Source organism: Chionomys nivalis, chromosome 9 (genome assembly GCF_950005125.1).
Source record: "Chionomys nivalis chromosome 9, mChiNiv1.1, whole genome shotgun sequence".
Taxonomy (NCBI): domain Eukaryota; kingdom Metazoa; phylum Chordata; class Mammalia; order Rodentia; family Cricetidae; genus Chionomys; species Chionomys nivalis.
In genome coordinates this window covers 26265134-26286252 of record NC_080094.1, presented here as the reverse complement: position 1 = coordinate 26286252, position 21119 = coordinate 26265134, and the positions used below count along the sequence as shown (strand labels likewise).

The 21119-nt window shown below is 37.1% G+C and overlaps 2 protein-coding genes across 2 annotated transcripts in view; both read right to left on the bottom strand.

Annotated features, from left to right (window-relative positions):
- The window catches only part of Snph (syntaphilin), a 49330-nt gene extending 39097 nt beyond the window's left edge, over positions 1 to 10233 (bottom strand). The window contains exon 1 of the mRNA XM_057780766.1: positions 10215 to 10233. Within this exon, the coding sequence (XP_057636749.1) occupies positions 10215 to 10225 (11 nt within the window). The 5' untranslated portion in view covers positions 10226 to 10233. The remainder of the gene's footprint in view (positions 1 to 10214) is intronic.
- Positions 6725 to 21103, bottom strand: Rad21l1 (RAD21 cohesin complex component like 1). The gene is made up of 9 exons (XM_057780779.1): positions 20889 to 21103; positions 19127 to 19219; positions 18128 to 18244; positions 17196 to 17422; positions 16741 to 16837; positions 15561 to 15685; positions 12901 to 12987; positions 10215 to 10292; positions 6725 to 8399 (listed from the first exon to the last, which is right to left on the bottom strand). Exons 1-9 carry the CDS (start codon positions 21094 to 21096, stop codon positions 8211 to 8213), a joined length of 1221 nt encoding a protein of 406 aa, XP_057636762.1. The 5' UTR covers positions 21097 to 21103; the 3' UTR covers positions 6725 to 8210.
- Positions 21104 to 21119: the final 16 nt, after the last annotated feature.

Below are 21119 nucleotides of genomic sequence, written 5' to 3'. Positions count from 1 at the left end.
CCAGGGGCTACAAAGTCCGGGAAACTGGATTTCAGTGGTCCATTTCTTGCCCACCCATTTCTGACTGTGTTAACTCGTTGGCCTGATTTCTCACCTGCTCCACTGGTGGAGTGGGAAGGGGCTCCTGTCTGATCAGCTGTGCTTCTGCTCACAGCCTGCAGGGAATTTTCTCGATCACCTTGCCACCTGCTCTTACTCTACCCCCAACTCTCTGGTGTCTTCTCAAATGTCTCTGCCCATCCCTCATTTTACTGTCGACAAACTGTTCCTTGCTGGGCCTCCACACCCAGCCTTTATTGGCTGTTTCATGGGCTTGGAACAGCCCAGACTTCCAGTTTCGCTCCTTTGCTTCCTCAAAGTCTCTGTGCGCTATCTCAGAGAGGCCTTCCGCCATGGTTAATCCTCACTGTCAACCTGACTGGCTTTAGAGTCACCTAGGAAGTGTGTTTGTGAGGGTGTTTCCAGAGGGACTTAAGGATGGCACCACTTTAGGTGTGGGCTGGGGTCCAGGCTGAAGGAAAAATGGGAAAAAGAGAAAGTTCATTCGGTGTGAGCTTTGCTTCCTGACTGGGGACATCCATTTTCTTCCATGTCTTCTTGTCACGATGAACTTTACTCCCCTCAAGCCGCAGCCAAAATAAACCCTCCCTTCATTAAGCTGCCTTCTGCCAGATATTTGGTCACAGTGTTGAGAAAAGTAATATACCTTCCTGGATCGACCTACAAAGCACTCTGACTTCCTTCTTCCTCATTCACTTTTATCTTACTGTGTGTACACGTGTACAGGTGTGTGTGTGTTGTGCATGTGTGTGCACGGTTGTGTGTGTGTGTGTTTAGATCAGAGGGTTTTTTTTAACCACTCTCCATTTTATGGAGCCAGTCACTCAGTGAACATGCATGCAGCTCACTGACTCAGACTAGTGCTGTCATGTCTGGTTTTCCATGGGTGCTCAGGTCCTCATGTTTGCTGGCCAGCACTTTAGTGGCTGAGCCATCTCCCCGGCCTCCCCCTATCCATGCACTTATGTCCGAGTTTCGCTGTATTTAATTATCTGTAATTGAAAAGACGGTCTATTTACTACTTGTCTAGATTGCCGCCCCACTAGAATGAACACACCATGGGGGAAAGAACTGTTTTCTTCTTCTATATCCCCAGTGCCCAGAAAAGACTCTAACACGTGGTAGCGGGCAGTGGATAGTGGCTGACGGGGAGTGCGAAGCTGAGCTTGGAGCCTTCTACTCTCTGTCCGAGCTGAGATTTTTCAACAGAATTGGGAACTTCACTAATTCACATGAAGGCTCTGCAGTACTGGCTGGCTGTCCCAAAAGTAGCTTTGTAAAGAATCATAATACTTATGAAGAAATCATTATTTTAATTTCCCTATTCCTTATAAAGTAAAATCTTTTTCTGTAGTTCATATTTACAGTAAATCTACCAGGGTTTTTCTTTCTTTCTTTTGCAATACATTCCTATTTGGGGGCATTTGTTATATTTTCTCTCTATTAAATATCCACTTAAAATTGAATTCTCCCATCAAATTGCCATCATTATATATTCATTTTGGAAAAACACAAAAGAGTGATTATAGAAAGAACAATACATTGAAGTTGAAAAGGTCATGGGAAACGTCTGGAAAATTCTAGTGCTGCTCTCTAGAGCTAATTGAGGACATGTTTTATCTATCTTAATGACCACCTAAATCAAACAAGTGACTTTTCCATACTTAAAGAAAAACAAAAGAACACCATGTAATCATTGCATGCTTGTGGGAAGAAAAATTCTGAGATGTCATCTATTTCCATGTCTCCTTTCCTGTTGTTACCCCACGTTGGTACTTAGAAGACTACATTTCCCAGAAGTCTCCAGTAGCAATGTCCCCAAAGCAAGAGAGCTCTTCCACCCACACTACTCCCATCTGGAATGGTGTCAGCCAGTAAAGAATTCTCCTGAGCCTCTGAAAGCAGGTAATTGAGAAGAGAATCAGTGTTTAGTTATAATGTAAATTGCAAGAAATGAGAATTAGAAACATAAAACATGATAAAATTATTCCAAAGAAATTAATAATTTTGTTTTGTACTAATTAGAAAATATTTAAATTTCTTTCCATTTCAAAAGCAATTTTCATTCAAGTTCTGGGTAAGCACCCTGCTCCCACTGAGTGCAGCAATAAAATCGGAACAAAATACGCACACATGGGAGTATGTGAGGCTTCTTAAGGGAGTCACCAGCAGGGATAACTGCAGAAGGCAGCCACAGGGCGGTAAGTCAATGGAGTGGCAAGAATTTAGCATTTTTGTTACCTTGTATATCTTCCAGCCTGGTCTCTAGACAACAAACCCTGAAGCTGGGAACCAGAACAAGACAGCGGCCCCTTCATCCGGCTCTGCCTGCAGCCCCTTCAGTTAACTCTGCCTGCAGCCCCTTCAGCTGGCTCTGCCGGGAGATTCTGGGAAGGAGACAGCTGATGCTCAGTATGAGTGGGAGAAGTTGTTTTCTCTTTTCAGATTTTTTCTTCATTTTCTCAAAACTCAGTTCTTAGACAATCCTGCCCTGGCCTTTGGAACAGCAGGAAACTGCAGGTGGCTAAAACTCCTGGGAGGAGAAGTCACTCCAACAGAGTAGGCGTGGCCCTGCAGGAGGGGAGCAGCTGCTGGCTTTGGTCCCTTAGTGCTCTTCTTCCCCTTAGCTCTCAGCTGCAGTTTTCTGATGGGTCTCTAATAATGGTCATGATATAAACAGTAACTTTCTGTTACTAATAAACCAAGCCAAGAAGATGATCTTGAAAAGGCAGAGAAAAAGATACATTGACTTTATGAAGTTAATGTTTTGAATAATTGTGATTTCGTATCATAAACAATGGAAGGCAAAAGAAAATAAACAAACTTAATGAATGGTTAAAAGAATCGTCAACCAGATTGTAATACCTAGCTAACATATCTTTTAAGAATGGAAGGGGCTGGTGAGATGGCTCAGAGGTTAAGAGCACTGACTGTTCCTCCAGAGGACCCGAGTTCAATTTCCAGCACCCACATGGCAGCTCACAGCTGTCTGTAGCTCCAGTTCAAGAGAATCTGACATCGTTATACCAATGTGCATGAAATAAAGTTGTTTAAAAAAAAAAAAAAAGAATGGAAGTAAAACAAAAACATTCCGAGAGAAGGGGAAGTTAAGAACACCACCAGTGGCCTTGCTGTTAAGAACTGAAGACAGGGGCTAGAGAGATGGCTTAACAGCACCCAGCTTCAGTTCCTAGCAACGACATGGCAGCTCATGACTACAGTTTCAGGGAATCTAACACCCTCCCCTCATGCAGGCGTACATGCAGGCCAAACACCAATGCACATAAAAAAACCAAAACAACAACAAAAAAACCCTGATGACAGTTCTTTAGACAAAAGGCACAGGAGGGAAATGGCATCTCTCCAAGAAACTGGAGACCACCCATCTCTTAATGCTCTTTACAAAGCTGTGGGAGTTATGACTGTTGACACAACATCATGTCTTCCTGGTGAGGTTTTTGTTACCAAACGTTACTGCAATCTAAAACAGCTCCACCCACGTTTGCCACACTTCCAAAGGAAAAGGAAACACTTCCCTTTGTCATGAGTTACAAGTTGTGAATCAAAAGACAAACAATGTTTAGAAGTTTAAAAGGTTCATTTTAGCCCAAATTCCCGAAACCCGCTATAGTCAGGATGGGAGAATCTTGGAGTTCCTACAGTTCCTGCATCCTGAGTCCCCAGGGCCACAAGAACTGGGACTAGAGACACAGTTTGAGATGGACCCTGGCTCTGATGTGGAAATTTGCAAGTCCCTGGCTGCCGGATTTGATCTGAAGGAGGAAGGGGTTGACACTTGGTTCATCCAGCACAGGCATGAGGAGGAGTAGGAGGGACTGTGGGCCTTTGTGTTCTACCTCAGCCCAAGCAGCCTCCTGTTCTGTCAATGCCATGGCACCTGATGCTGCCATTCTGAAAGCTGTTAGGTCAGGCTCCCTTCCATAAACCCTAAGGAGTCCTTGCTAAGAGATCTATAGTACTGGGTGAGCAGGACAGCCAGGGGCCATCTCTGGAGCCCTTGGCCTCCCAGGACCACCAAGCTCCCCACAATGTTGGAGGCATTCCAGAGACTTTGAGTCTCTGCTTCAACATCTGGGAACCAAGATGGATTTGACATGACAGACAATGAACCAAGCCCCAAAGATTTTTTTTAATCTAAAGAGAGGCATCTACTATGCCCCTTAGGGCAGTGACTCTCAATCTCTGGGTTGTGACCCTTTCACAGGGTCATATGTCAGATATCCTGCATACCAGATTACAGTTGTAAAAGTAACAAAATTACAGTAATGAGGTAGCAACTAAAATAATGTTATGGTTGGGGGTCACCATTAGGGTCATAGCATTAGGAAGGTTGAGAACCACTGCCTTCGTGTTGCAAGGAGGGCCGGCTTGTTTGTCCTGGCCACCCGCCTAGCTTAGCCCCAAAATAACCACATAGAAAGTGTATTAATTAAATCACTGCTTGACCCATTAACTCTAGCTTCTTACTGGCTAACTCTTACATCTCAGTTTAACCCATTTCTATTAATCTGTGTATTGCCACGTGGCAGTGGCTTACCAGGAAAGATTCGGCATGTCTGTCTCTGGTGGCTCCATGGTGTCTCTCTGACTCTGCTTTCTTCTTTCCAGCATTCAGTTCTGTCTTCCCCGCCTACCTAAGTTCTACCCTATCAACTAGGACAAGGTAGTTTTTTATTCATTAACCAATGAAAGCAACACACAAACAGAAGGACCTCCCACACCATTTCTCCTTTTCTGTTTAAACAATAAGGAAGGCTTTAACCTTAACATAGTAAAATTACATATAATAAACAGGTATCAAATAAAATTACAGTTACAATATTTATGTCTACTTTATCTTTTATCATAACTAAGGAGAACTATAACTAGAACTATGAATTCTTTAACTCTATCAAAGACCTCAGAAGGATATAATATTACCTAAGTAAACAGGAAGTGCATTGTAAGCAACTTCCAAAATTTTAGAATTGAAAGAGACATCTCGCTGCCTGGACAGTCACCCAAAGTTCTTTTGTACCGTTGGGGCATCCATCTTTAGCCTACAGACCCATAGTATCCAGCAGCCTTTTCCACAAAGCAGGAAAATTTAAAGACAGTTCCACCTATATTGGCAGTTTGTCTGACACATTTTTCTGTATCCTGCAGAATGTCTTGCAGACTCTTTTATGAAGCAGGAACCCCGAAGGATCCTCTCATCTTTGGGCAAGTTTAACAGTCATTGCTCTGTGGGTCCTGTATGTCCAGTGTATGCAACAGTTTCTTGCCCAAATGGCTAACCAACTTCATAAGGAGCCTCTTCGATGCCCATTTTCCTCTTGAAGTAGATTGGTGCTGCCAGAAGCAAATGTGTCTCATTGTCATGAAAAGTCCTAAATTCTTAAACATTTTAAATGCCATACTCTAAAGGTTTCTGAAAGAATTGAAGAATCCCTATCCATCTGAAATACTTTTCTGTACTTCAAGTCTGGTGTTTCATTACCCTCCTGCCCAAAACACCTACGCAGGTGATTTACTTCAACAATTTAAAAGTACTTTCTCTGTAATCCTCCAGGTTTGTGACCTTACAGTTAAACAAGTCAAAACTTCCAATTCTTTTAAAATTTTGCAAAGCTACTACTGTAATGAGATCTTTGATTTTGTTTTCACTGAGACTGAGGTAGGTAAGGTTTAGACATTTCTCTGTCACAGCTTCCAAGTGGAAATTATATTGCCACTAAGTCCCAACTCCCCAAATTTAAGCTGGGAAGTTAATTCCACATTCACCAAACTCAGAAACTCAAGTCCTTTTAAAAGTGCCATTCAGACCTTCAGTCTCCCCACCCCTGCACAGTTCCTTTCCCTTCAGTGACTGCTTGGAGATTAAGAGTTTGTTTCTTAAAAATTAATTTTATTTGTACGAGTATTTGCCTGTGCATATGTTTATGTGCTGTGTGTTTGAGGAGACTAGAAGAGGGTGTAGAATATCCCCTAGAAAAGGGTAGTTATAGATAGTTGTGAGCCTCCATGAGGGTGCTGGGAATTAAACTTGGGTCCTCTGGAAGTTCAGTGAGTGCTCTTAACCCCTGTGCACCTGATTGATGGGTTTTGATGCTCAGTGACACAGGGGATTCAAAAATGTCACATCTGCCCCACTGATGTCTCTCATTATTGTGTAGCTTTTGATTTTGCATACTTATAAGTAAAACTATATATATATATTTAATTTCATCTTAGAAATTAGATTGTATCTTTATATTTCATATAAAAATTTTGGTTGTAAAAAAGGAACATAGATAAAAAATATTCAACAAAAATATTATCAAACCTACAAGTGTGGTGGCAACTCCTTTATACAGAAATTAAGAAGCAAAGGTAGGAGATCTCTGTGAGTTCAAGGTCAGCCTGATCTACAATAGAGTTTCAGATCAGCTATAGCTACATAGTGAGACCCTGTCTCCCCCCCACCAAAAACAAATAAACTGAAGCTCTCATATTTTATTATAAATGCAAAATGGTATAACTCTGGCAAGTAATTTATTATAAATTTAAATATCCATTTACATGACTTAGAAATACTACTCAGAGAAATAAATACTTTTAATTGTATAAAACTATATATGCTTATAGCTCTAAAATTATCAAAATAGGAAATAACTGTCTTTTAATGGGTAAGAGTATAAATGAGCTGATATATCTAGGCAACAGAATACTACTTGGCTTTTAAAAGGAACAAAATACGGATATATGAAAGCATTTGGATGAATATCAAGGGTACTAGACTGAGTGAAGGAAACCACTCTCAGAAGGTTACATGCCACATAATTCCATTTATATAACATTTCCAAAGAGACAAAAGTGTAGTCATTGGAGAATGGTGGCCAGCTATTAGAATAGAGGGACTACCACAAGGAGATAACCTGGAAAGGATTTTTAAAAACTTATTTATTTTATATGCATTGATGTGAAGGTGTCAGATCCCCTGGAACTGGAGTTACAGACAGTTATGAGCTGCCATGTGGATGCTGTGAATTGAACCTGGATCCTCTGGAAGAGCAGTCAGTGTTCTTAACTGCTGAGCCATCTCTCCAGTTCCCTGAAAAGGATTTTTATAAAGATGATCTGACTATGTCTAGACTGTGGTGATGGAGATATATATCACACACTTACATAAATATATAAATTATAGGCCTGTACACCAAAAATCAAGCCAATTAATTTCTGCATTAATTTGAAAGTAAAAATATTTAAGACAACTCTGTTATTTGTATCTTAAATATACTCAAAGAATCTCTTTAGAATTGAACTGTTTTACAATGTAACCCAGTACCATTATTTACAGTGCCACAGGACACTTTTTACAGAGTATTTTGAAGTTCATAGAGCATATGAAAAATTTTGACTCAAACATCAACAAGAAAACAAATGCTTTTGCTGTCTAAAATGCTCCACCCACATGAATTAGAAGAGCATCTTTTGCAGCTGTCTTTACTAAGACTGAATGTGCAGGTAAAACATTAACAAGTGTCTGCCAGTTTTTTGTTTTGTTTTTTAACATAAGCAGATTTGATTTTGCTAGGACATTAACGGTGACCATAAAAGTTATTAAATATTAAATGAAAAAGTTAAATGGCCCATAACCAGATTTTAAGTAACTCAGGTAATTTAAAACAAGTTTTATAATTCTTTAACTAAGATGATAGATTAAAATCCAGGGAATTAGGTACTATCAATGATGTTACAAAGCAGATCAAATAAACTAATGTCTACAAGTAAGAAAATATTAACTATTCATTAAATCCACAAACTTTAATAATCCAATGTAAAACAGTATTTACAAAACAATCTTGAATGTTTCCTGGAGGTACACTATATTTTATAATGTACCATAAACACAATCTAAATGCAACACTCAGATGAGGGCAATGATAAATGCCATACATTCAAATCAGTTAAGTTAAAAATGACTTAACTGTCCCCACATAGGTTTCCAATTCTGGTTGTGATTGCTCTGTCTCTAGATAGAAAATGGGAGGCCAGCCTGTCTATGAAGTGGTCAGACACCTGCTGCTTCCAGATAGCTTCTCAAGCAAACTTAATAGTCTATGCAGCAGTGCCAGTGATGGCATACACCTGCATGCTCTGGATCTCTCTCACATCTTATGGAACATTGGTCCCACTGTAGCTATAATATCTGCATAGGGAACACTCTGGCTCAGTTCAATAACTCGATGTTTTTTTAGGATAAGAAAGGTATAAAATTTGGCAGCTGTCTGTTTCCGGTCACAATTTCTGCATAGCTTTATCAGACTAAAAGATTGCATCCCCATCTTGTTGTATTCCTGGGAAAATAATTAGAAAAGAGAAAAGAAAAGGGAAAAATTATTAGAAGTAAAGCAGTCTTCTGCAATTCTTGATAAGCTATGATATCTTTAAAAAGAGTAACAGAATGACTCTAGTGTGTAAAAACATAGATCACTGAGACCAAACCTGTTTTACTGAGAAAATGCACCAAAACTACTAAGTTTTATACAAATTTATATGTTATATAAATGTTAGTTTTTAAAAAGTGATATTAACATAAATATATCTTATGGAAAGTGCAATTAGTTTCATCTTAAAAACAGGAAAAACCCACAGGACTTTGTGAGGTTTCACATATAATAAATAATCAGTCCATTGTGGGTCTTCGCCTTAAAGGCATTAGAGAAGCCTGTAAAATAACCTTCGCAGTAAATGTGGAAGTGCACCTGTCGGTTTCAGTGGCAGGGTAATGTAGCTATGTAAACATCTCCTGGCTGGAGTTATCACACGGTGCCTGTGCACCTACTAAAAATAAGTGAGATACAATATAATATTAAATTGTGGAGGAACATAGCACTTTCAATGAATACTAGGATTTGGAATTAGATTCTTACAAAAGCATAGTTTTTATTTACCCAGAAATACTGGACCAAATACTTGCCAGTGTTTTATACCTATCTTATACACCAGTGTCTTATACCTATCTTATACTTATCTTTGGATGATTGTAAAGAACTTCTAGAAATGTCAATACTAGTTTTTGACAGTCTAAAATACTTATAAATTAATGGGTAAAATACTTTATTGTACAACAAGCAACAATAAAAAGTCTAATTAATAAATATTTTGTGTTTGAGTGTTTTGCCTGAATGTATGTTGTATAACCCATGTGCACCTATGGAAGTCAGAAGAGGCTGTCAGATCCCCTGAAACTGGAGTTAAGATAGTTGTAAGACACCATGTGGATAGTGGAAATCAAATCTGGGTTCTCTGCAAGAGCAAGTGCTCCTAACCACTGAGATATCTCTGATTAAAACTACCCAATATAAATCAATACAATAAACTTGAAACAAACAAACAAACACCCCTCAGAGTGCATCATCATGGAATTTCAGAGCATTGGCGACAAAAAGAAGTTGTAAACGTTTCCAGAGAGAAAATAAAAATCACCACAAATGATCTTAAAATAAGATAGTGCATGGTTTCAACAACAACACAGAATCCTAGATATGTACAAACCTTTTTTAAAAAGAGATAACTAACCAAATAACACAACCATAAAATTTACATGAAAATAATTATAATAACACTATGAAGCCTCAGTGAAAACTTATTATTTATATAATCTTTGAAACAGAAACTGACAGTCATCCTTATCAACTTTTCTCTTCTATATTTAGCCCTAGGTATATCACTCAAAACCGTTTCACTTCAGTGGACTTTTGTTGTCAACAACAAAATATAAAAAATATCTTGTTTCATAAATATCTTGATGCTCAAGTTAATATATTATTTATTTTTTAGTATCAAAATCAAGGTCTAGGGAAATAGTTCAGTGGATGAAGTGCTTGCTCTGCATTTATAAGGACTGGAGTTCACATCTGCTCAGAGGCAAGGGATCTCCAGGGCAAGCTCATTAGCTAGACTGGCTTGAATCAGTAAATTCTGGGGTCAGTGAGAGGCCTTGTCTCAGGAAACAAAGTAGAGAGAGACTGAGGAAGCCATTTGTGGCCTACAATATACAAGCACCAACATATACATGCATCCCCATAAGAACATGCATATCCATGTGCACATACACTACATGTGCATAAACACACACAAAAGTAAGTAAAATAAAAATACCATCTTACCCGTAATTCATTTAATGTCTGAAATAATCGTTGATTCCATTTCTCTGCCTCGGTATTTTGTTTGCTGACTGATGACTCCTGTTTGAATGATTAATAAATATTTCATTTAAGCAATTTTTATTGACTGTTTACTATTCACCAAGCACTGCATAAGCTACTACAGAAACATAACTGTAACACAGTCCTGCCCAAAAAACGTCTGGTTTGATAAAGAAGAGAATGGCACAAACACGAGACAATTATTGTGTAATAGAGTCCTCAAAATTAAAACATTCCATCCTACAGGAAAGCTAAGTAACCCGGCATGTATACTCCTATAAATAACCCCAATAAAACTCACTGGCTCACCAAGCTGGACTTTGTATATGTACATTGGTCTATTGTGGGTTTCCTGTCTGGGGTGAATGGACATGTGTAGTGTGTATCCCCAGCAAAAGTTTTGTCACACAACAAAACCTGTACAGGGTTGCACCTTGCCTCCAGGCATGCCTTCTGATAAAGAGATCCAAAGCAGGAGACTGCAGTTTTAACTGGTGATGCAGCTCAGAGCTTGTACCCTTATGTACTTTGAAAAGTAAAGTTAGCAAAGTCACCCGCTTTTGGTTAGGATTTTCAGTCTGGCCAATCTGAACTCCAGTGACAGGAGTACACAGAAAAATTACAGAAAATCTGTTGTTGCAAGGCCTTTATATGAACTAGCTGATGACATAAACACCCTTAAAAATGGTTTAAGAGACCTTTCAGATTTTGAGGTACTTTGTCTACATAAGGCTAACTCACTGTCTGTCATCTGATTGGTTTACTCTTTTTTTGTATTTTAAAGCTGAATCACTTCCATAGATGGCTTGATATTTAGTCGAATCTCTCACAAACTAACAACTCATGAGCCATGAGAATGGGGTCTCGGCTCAGGAAAGGTATTGATCTATCTGATAAAAACAACAGTAACAATAACAACAAAGAAAACGGAACAGGCTGCAAAGGACTATGGGTGAGAAGTAGCAGTTCTGACCTATTTTATCAGTTTTTCTGCACTAGTTCTGACCATAGTGTGCAACAGCAAACAAAGCACTGAAACAAAGTAAGAGGCTACAGAGATCACACAGCAGTTAAAAGTGCTTCCTGCCCCTGAAGAGGACCTGGATTGGGTTCCTAGCACCTCGTCAAGTAACTGACAAGTATTATAAGTCCAGTTCCCGAGGATCCAATGGCCTCTTATGGCCTCGTCAATCACCTGTATGCACATAAGTTCATGTAGGCACACATATATGCATATAAATAAAAATAATAAATCTAAAAATTTAACACCAGGACCTAATAGGTGATTTGATAGTGTTTACTGAACAACTTTTGATAAAATACCTTTAAATTAAAAATTGCCCTCAGTACTCTGGGATAAGGTTCAAAGAAGTAATTTGGGGGCCAGAGAAATGGCACTGGCTGTTCTTGCAGAAAACCTGGCTTCGGTTCCCAGTACCAACATGGTGCCTTACAACCACTTGTAAATGCAGTTTCAAGAGACCCAAGCACCTTCTTCTGGCTTCCTAGGTACCAGAACATATATGGTGTACTTTCATACAGATAAAACACTTGAACATATAAAAATTTTAAAATCATAAAAAGATTTTTATTTTATGTGTATGTATGCATGTGTACATCTTTTTTTTAAAAAGGAAACTAGGCTGTGGTGGCATACACCTTTAATTCTAGTACTCAGGAGGTAGATCTCTGAGTTCAAGGCCAGCCTGGTATACAGAGCTAGTTCCAGTACAGTCAGGACTACATAAAGAAACCCATCTTGAAAAATGAAAGTAAGAAAGAAAGAGAGAAAGAAAGAAACCTGGTAGTAATGCATAGGGAGCCAGTGAATAAAATTTCTGCATTTACTATCAAAATGTGGCTTTTTAAGCAGACCGTTTTCTGATTTTAAGCATTTTCATTTTCTGATTTTAAAACTTTCTTACAGATACAAGTTTTGCGCCAATAATACTGATGAAGAGATGCTCACACTATTTTTTTAAAAATAAAACTTATGCCCTAGGTTATATCCTAATATAGTATAATTTCCAAAGATAAGAATGATTTAAAACAGTGATTCTCAGCATTTTAAAACATGCCCCTACTTTTGATAAGAATAAAAATTGTACACTTTCCTTTATTTAGAATCTCAAAATAATTTATGTATAAGAAAAAGTTATGGGAATTCTTCATAGTTCACCAAATGATTCACAAATATCTCAGCTGTTGTGTGAGTCATAGTAGCTGGGGTTATGTAGTACAAGCTTGCTTCAAACTCATGATTCTGCTGCCTGGTAAGGGCCACCGAGCCCAGCTAAATGTATTTCTTGAGATCATAAATTTAAATTATAAACTTATAAATAAACATGGAAATTCAGCAAGCCAAATAAATAAATTTTAATTAAATAAATTAACATTTAGGAAGACAACTTTTAAGAATATTTCTTTCTTCCCTATTAGTCACTCCTCCTACTTCCATGACCTTTATTTTTTTAATACACTGAGTATAAGTAAGGATTCCTAGAGCTGGTGGGAGATATGCTAGAATAACAGAGAGTGAATACGATAACCATGTACATTCTGTATATGTATGAAATTTCCAAAATTAAGTTAAATCTAAAAATAATTAAATATGAAGAAAATTGCTCAAAGACTATAATATATTTACCAATTCAACTGGACAATTTTCTTGGGCCACGGAAGCATTGATTGAAGATAATCCCTCAGCAGCTGGAGAAGCCATGTCAAAGATATCCTGCCAAAGAAAATTCAGAAGTTACAGGTAATTCTGCTAGTGGTTATAATATGAACAACTCGGCCGGGCGATGGTGGCGCACGCCTTTAATCCCAGCACTCGGGAGGCAGAGGCAGGCCGATCTCTGTGAGTTCGAGACCAGCCTGGTCTACAAGAGCTAGTTCCAGGACAGGCTCCAAAGCCACAGAGAAACCCTGTTTCGAAAAACCAAAAAAAAAAAAAAAAAATGAACAACTCTCAATTTTATTAAACAATTTATTAATATAAACGATAATTTTACAAACTAATTTAACCTATGTCTTAGTTAGGGTTTCTATTGCTGTGAAGAGACACCATGACCACAGCAACCTTTATAAATAGGAAAACATTTAATTGGGGCTGGCTTACAGTCTATTACCATGATGACAGGAAGCATGGTATCATGCAGGCAGACATGGTGCTGGAGAAGCAGCTAAGAGTTCTACAATTTGATCTGTAGGCAGCAGGAACAGAGTGTGACACGCTTCCTCCAATAAGGCCTCATAATAGTCCCACTCCCTATGGACCTATGGGGGTCATTTTTATTCAGACCACTACATTCCACTCCCCAGTCCTTATAGGCTTGTAGCCATAATATAATGCAAAATGCATTTAGTCCAATTTCAATGTCCCCATAGTCTATAACAGTCTCAAACTTGTTTAAAAGTCTAAAATTCAAAGTTTCTTCTGAGACCCATGCAATCTCTTAACAGTAAGTCCATGCAAAATCAAAATGAAAAAGCATAGCATGTATTTTCAACATATAATGGCACAGGATGTACCTTACAATTCCAAAAGGGAGCACAGTGAGGAAAGACTAAAACAAGACTAAAAAACAGCTGGGAAAACTCCAAACTCTGCATCTCCATGTCTGATATCAAAATACTTTTCAGATCTCCAACTCTTTCAGCTTTGTTGACTGCAACACACTTCTTCCTTTTGGGTTGGTTCCACTGCCTGTTAGCAGCTTTTCTTGGCAGGTATCCTATAGCTCTGGTATCTCCAACATTTTGGGATCTCCAAGGTAATCCAAGCTTCAACTTCGCAGCTTCACACAATGGCTTCTCTAGGCCTCATTGCCTGGACACTCCTGACATATGCTTGGGACTTTCTCTGTAGACCAGGCTGGCCTCAAATTCAGAGAACTGCCTGCATTTGCTTCTCGAGTGCTAGAATTAAAGGTGGGCACCACTCTTCTTGGCCATGTGCTTTTCTTTAACTCCTTTTCACTTTCTTTAATTCCTTTTCAAAATTAGAAGCTTAACTGGGTGGGGTCTTGCTCTGAGGTCACCACTTCTTTTATTCCTCTTAGTATCAGGGCTTTCTTTAATCTGTTTACACTTCCTGGTACTCCTTTTCTCCTTAAATGGTACATTTTTATATTTTTCCTTGATCACCTTTCTCTTTTTTATTATAAATCTGCATGAGTGAACACTAACAGAGTCCATATTAGGTTGTTTTGATATTTCCTCTGCGAATGCAATTAATCCAAAACATTCTAGGAAATGTCCAAGCCCCCAAAAGGCAGCTAGCATGGTAACTCAGTGTCAGTGTGCAGTATATTATCAAGCACTTAGTCAAACATGCTCTGTTTTAATGTATTCTGGAACTGTCTTTCCTCCCATTTAATACAGTTCTGATGTGGATTAAGTGAATTTTCTGAATGGTTTTCAAAATACAACGAGGAGGGCGTTTGCTTCCCAAGCTACCCCCTTCCGTGCTTTACAAAAAGTCTTTCTTTTACTGTGCTTCCTATGTGTTTCCTCACTCCTAAGAAAAACCTTTCTTCATCAGAAAAAAAAATTAACAATGATGATGGAACATACCTGAGAAACATTGTTTTTATTTTTATCAATAAGACCCTAATATTTAAGTAACAAATGAGAAGGTATTTTATATATTTTTTTCAAAATAGGATTTCTCTGCCCTAGCTGTCCTGAAACTCTGTAGACTAGGTTAGCCTCAAAGTCAGACATCTATCTGCCTCTGGCTCCTGAGTGCTAGGATTAAAGGTGAGCACCTCCATGCCCAAATATTATAAATTTTCCTATGTTTTCAAACAAAACTATCTTCAAAGAAAATTTTTGTTTTCTTGTTCCTTCAGAGTGACAAAAGTTTTGGTCATATACTTTTAGAAAGTCTTTCAAAATGAAGGTAAAGATAGTTGAGAAGTTTAAAATGTTATTAGAAGAAAAATATGGGTGAATTTATGATGAGAAAATACACAAATGTCTGGTTAGAGTTGTAGGAGACCCCATAACTCATGCAATATATACAATATACAACCAGATTCAAGCACAATCACTCATTTGCTATGTCATACAAAATACTGCTTCGGCATGAAACTACCTTATCTTGTGATTCACATCCTAAATTTCAGAGGAATATTGTCTTGCAGATTAAAATTATGTTTTATTTTATAGTAATGACACTTAGAGAAACTGTTGAACATCATGAGATGAAATATGAACTGCATCTGTAAGAATATGTATTAGCCTCTCAATATTACTTCACTAGCATGAAAATATTTCAGTGATTATCTCTGCTTAACTTACCTCAGAGTTAATATTCATAGTGATATCCTGCTGAAAGCTACCCGTAGATCCATCAGTCACATCATTCCAAACCTGGAGTTGATCTAACTCTCCATGGGAATTTGGCTCTTCTATCACTGAGGACTCTTAAGTAAAGAAAATGTTACCAAAGTGCATTTCAAACTTGAATTGGCATATGGCTATTCAAAAAGAAAACTTTTGGCCAGTAACTTGGAATCTACTAATTTAATTGAGGAGTGTCCAACTTTGCCAACTCTACTGAGTCTCACATAATTTATACCTTCCCTTTCCCCTCCTCTGCTTCTTTATCATTTCCACTCCCATCATCCTCCGTTCATCCTCACTCACAGGACAACAGGAACAGTTTAAGTTCACTGTGGTGTACTATTTTGTAAATTTTAATGACTTCAGAAATGGTCACTGGGAAAGGAAGTTTATTCATCACAGAAGTTGGTTATATATTACTTTATAACTGTCACAGCAATAATTAGCTATTATTAACATTCTGTCAACTTCATTCTAGGCTGAGGGTGATATTGGCCTTAGGACAGTTGTAATTAATATTTAAGTACATTCTTATCACTATCTGAGCTTTAGGTTGTTTTAAAATGAAACATTATTCTGCTAGACACAAAGATTTTTCTAAGAATTGGTGAATACTGCCTTCAGGGTGGAGGAGGTTAGAGAAAGAGAATATATAAAAATACACACACATAAATAACATCTTTTGTATGTGTGTAGAGAGGATACTGGGTATTAAACCTAGGGCCTTACACATTCTAGGCAAGTACTCTCCCACTGAACTACATCACCTGGTCCTTTTCGTGTGTTTTAGCTCGAGACAGCATCTAACTAACTTGACCTAGCTGGCTCTGAACTTGCTCTGTAACCCAGGCAGGCCTTGAACTTGCAATCCTGCCTGAGTGGGTGGTTATTACAGGCCTGTGACACAAGGACGGGCCTATATTTTATCTTTTCAATGACATCTTGGAACAGATATTAATGTGAAAAGCAGAAAAATGCTATATTAAGGTAATATTTTAAGTTTAAAATACTATTCTGTAGATAGTGGTTATATTTGACAATACAGATTTGAGCCTAGTTTTCATTCTGAGACGTAGAGTTCAATTTTTGTTTATACAACATTCCCCTTGACATTAACAGAATTAGGAAATCTTACCTAAAATGTTTTTGGTTCCCACTTCTTTCCTTACTGACTCCTTCTGTATAAGTTTTGCAAGTTTTAAGTCAGAGGACAGGAAGCATTTTGCAAACAACTGTAAAAACACATTTATATTCTTGATTTTATATTAATAAAGCAATTCAATAAAGCACAAGCACATATGCTAAAAGTAAAAGCCATGCATACACAACTTTTCAAGCTGGGCAGAGTGGTGCAGACCTTGGGGAAAAAGGCAGGTGTTTCTCTGTAAATTCAAGGCCAGGCTGATCTATGTAGTGAGTTACATAGAGAGAACCTGTCTTGGGAGGGAAAGCCATTTATATACAATTATTAAACAAATTAAGTTTTAAAATAATGGTTTCTTTTCCCCACATGTCCAATTATGTTGTAAATATAAACATATTTATTTAGAAACAAACATCATATCCATGCAAAAGAATAAAAACAATTACCTTTTTCAGTTCATCATGAATCAGATCCTGGGTAGCGGTTGACAGAAGTGTATCCACTCCTCCCCTCTTCTTCCACATCATCAATCTTTGTGTGGGGGGTGCAAGGTCCAGAACCATGAGAGTGTCAACAAAGGAAGTAAGCTGCTTATGCATAGTCTTGCTACTTATCTCCTTGACTGGATCTATGAGCAGCCTTCTCTTTTTGTTTTTCCTTCTCTCAGCAATGTCTAGAGGGAAACAGTCATAAATGGACTTAGAAAGTTTTGTAAAATGATATTCTAGGCTACTACATATCTAAGGAAAGAATATCACAAATAACCTGCAGAGTTGCACTGGGAAGAAAATCCTTCTGTTCTTTGAAAAAAAAAGCTTTGTAAAGTTTTTGCAAAGTTAAGAGTATTTGAGCAGTCAAAAGCTGATACATTTTTCAAAGTATTGTTTGAAGGTGCTTAAGAGGGACCCTGTCACTTGTTAAAGGGGCAACTGCAGAAAAATGGCAAACAGGGAGTGGGAAGTTAAAGAATCTGGAGCTTTTCTTTTTAAAATGTGGAACACAATAATGTTTCAAAGCATTAATGTGTATCTCTCCAGTGTATTTCACCTCCCAGCACTGAAATTCATATATGAATTCTAAGTAGGCAGCTAATACCACACCATGCAGAAGGCAGATGTCAAGCTTGTCTTTAGTAAAGCTGAAAATATTTTGAATTGAACTCGGTTTTTAAATTTGAAGTTTTTCAAACTGAACATATGATTTGAACAGGACTAGATGTGTTGAAAGAATTATCTCTGATAGCTTTCATACTCTTTTCTATTTAATGCCCAGTGCTATTATCATGCTGGCAGTCTTCTGTAATATTCTATGGATTGTTTGCATATCTCAAAGCAATTAAGATACCAGGGTACCAAAGATAAAAATAAAAACATGAGACCTCTTACTAAACCATCAATTGGGTCAAGAGTAAACCCTTCTTCTTCATTTGATGATGTTGTTTCATTTACTTTTTCATCTTCAGGTAGGCACTGGTCATCTGAATTACCTGGTTCTACTAATAAAAGCAAAAACAGAAGCATATGACTATGCTACACATTAGAAGACAATATGAGAAATAAAATAGAAAAATAATTGTGGAAATACTGCTAGCTGGGATGATACATTAATTCTTAGAATAACGAAGTGTAACAGAGGCAAAGAAGTTCAGGAATAAATGGCCTGGGACCCTCAACTTTTGAGTGAGTCAAATAGCATCACCCTCATTTACATATGAGATAGCTCAGGCTGGGCTACAGTCACATAGAAGGGAAAATAAAATAAAAAAGTGACTGATAAAAATTTGCTACGACAACTAAAGTATCTATGTTCTGTTGAACCGCAATTGACCCATAAAAGTTTTGAATGCCCAAAACTTTTTGTTTTTAATTTTGATTATTGTGCCACAAAATAAATGCAACATCAAACATTGTAAAAACAATGTTTTTATATTTTGTTTTTAATACTTAAGGAAATAATAAATAAAACAATGTTTTAATTACATTTTTAATACTTAAGGAAAAGTCTATCTTCAAGGCAACAACTCATCTGAGGTATTTTGGTAAGAATTTCAATTAAAGAAAAATAAGCTCAGTTGAAAATTTATAACTTCTCTTAAAATGTACACCAATGGTCAAGTCATACAGTGTGATAATTTTTCTTCCCATATAACGTATTATTTTTTAGGATTTGAAAGTATCCTGCTTGAGAAGAATAAATATGTTCTACTAAAGCCAATCCTGGTTAATTACTTTTTCAGACTCTAACTTCCTGTTCTACATTATCTAGGGCTAGATTAAGAGAATTTGAAGGACAATATTCTTCATTACAATGCTGCTGAAACTTAGAAGTTCCAAACATCGGAATCTATACATTTTCTATGCAAAAGACTTCAACATACCTATTATACTACTGGGAAGCTCAGCAGGCAGAGAAGTTTCCTTGTTTGAATATATGTCTTCTAAAAGGGTATTCTCATCTTGCAACAGATTGTCTTTAAAAACATAAATACTTCTTATTAGCTAAACATTTTCTAGCATTAGTTTATATAAGACATTATACTCTTACTTCTTAAATTGTTTTTACTCCATACGGGTCACATAACTCAATCAGAAGGGGTTGGGGTGTTATGAAAATTTTGGCAAGAAGGAAAACCAATTAAAAATCAAAATTATATAACTAATTATTTAAATCAGTCTCATCACTATAAATTCTAAAATTGAAATATTGATCAACTCTGAAAAACATTAAAAATGCTCTACACCCTGGAGTATCAAAACCTTAGCAAAGATTTAGTTTTTTTAATATTTTAATATTTATTTATTTATTATGTATACAATATTCTGTCTGCGTCTATGCCTGAAGGCCTGAAGAGGGCACCAGACCCCCTTTCAGATGGTTGTGATCCACCAAGTGGTTTCTGGGAATTGAACTCAGTACCTTTGGAAGAGCAGGCAATGCTCTTAACCTCTGAGCCATCTCTCCAGCTCCAAGATTTAGTATTTTAATGTAAAAGTAAGCATATTATCTCAATTTCATGAATATTTATTTTAATAAATGATAAAATTATATAGTATACCAAATAATTATGTTAGAATAAATTTATTTTATTCATTATTAGTAAACACTTGGTTTGTATATACATTTTATTTTTTAATTTTTAAAATGTATTTTTAAATTTTATGTGTACTGGGTGTTTGCTTGTATGTATATCTGTGTGCCACATGTGTGAAGTACCCACAGAAGACAGACGAGGGTCTTGGATTCCTTGGGTCTGGAGTTACAGATGGTTGTGAGCCTTAATGTGGAACCAAACCCAGTCTGTCTAGAAGAGCGATCAGTGCTCTTAATTGCTGAGCTATCTCTCCAACCCCTTGTATGAATATTTTACATACCTGTATACCAAGGACCACATAAGAATTTCTTGGGCAAAAGTGGGTTGTGGATAGAAAAAGTTTAAGAAGCCCTGGTTTATACAAGGGATAAACCACACTTCTTTTTTCCCATATCCCTCTTCTCTCCTCTCCCTACTTCCTTTTCTCTTTTGAGATAGGGGTTCATTAGGTAGTGAAGTGGCCTAGAACTCCTTATAAAGTCCAGGCTGGCCTTAAACTCATGATTCTTCTACCTCAGCTTCCCCAGTTCTAAGATTACAGATATGAGCTGCCATGCCTGGCTAATAACTAGACTTTTAATGAAAACTGAAAAAAATCTGTAAATGTATTTCATATAACTAATAATCTTTAAAATACATACTTTTGTTTTCCCAGTATCACTCCAAAATGTCTATTTTATACTAATTTGTGATTTAAATATAAAATGCTATACTGACCTTGAAGAATATTTTACAATTTGTATTAAAGAAGACAATGTTACCAGCATATAATCTAGTACATTTTTTGAAGAGTACACTTCTTTCCAAAGTTTAAGGACACAAATAAAAACAGATAGGTGTTAATAGCTTCTATAGAAATGTGTTTAAACAGATACCTATTAACTAGGCCTAGATTAAAATATTATAGACTTTGAAAACATATGTGAAAAATAATCTGACCTATAAGTACAGATATGTATCTGAAAATTCAATTTGATGTAGCAAAGCAGATATATTACAGTGATTTGATTAAAATAAACATTTGATATTTTATGACCAGAAAGCATACCAATCATTTCTCCTGCAGCTCCTTCATCTCCAAATCCATCTCCATTGTCAAAGAACAAAGATTTTTCCTCAATGAGGCTTCCAGAACTATGTTCAACTACAAGACCACTGGAGTTCATTAATACGCTGACATCAAATAAGCTCTGTCTTCTGAGGATTTCAGGTTCATTTCCTATATAAATGTAAATCGTCAGTGGCAAGCTAATCATAGAAACATAAACTTTTAGAGTTA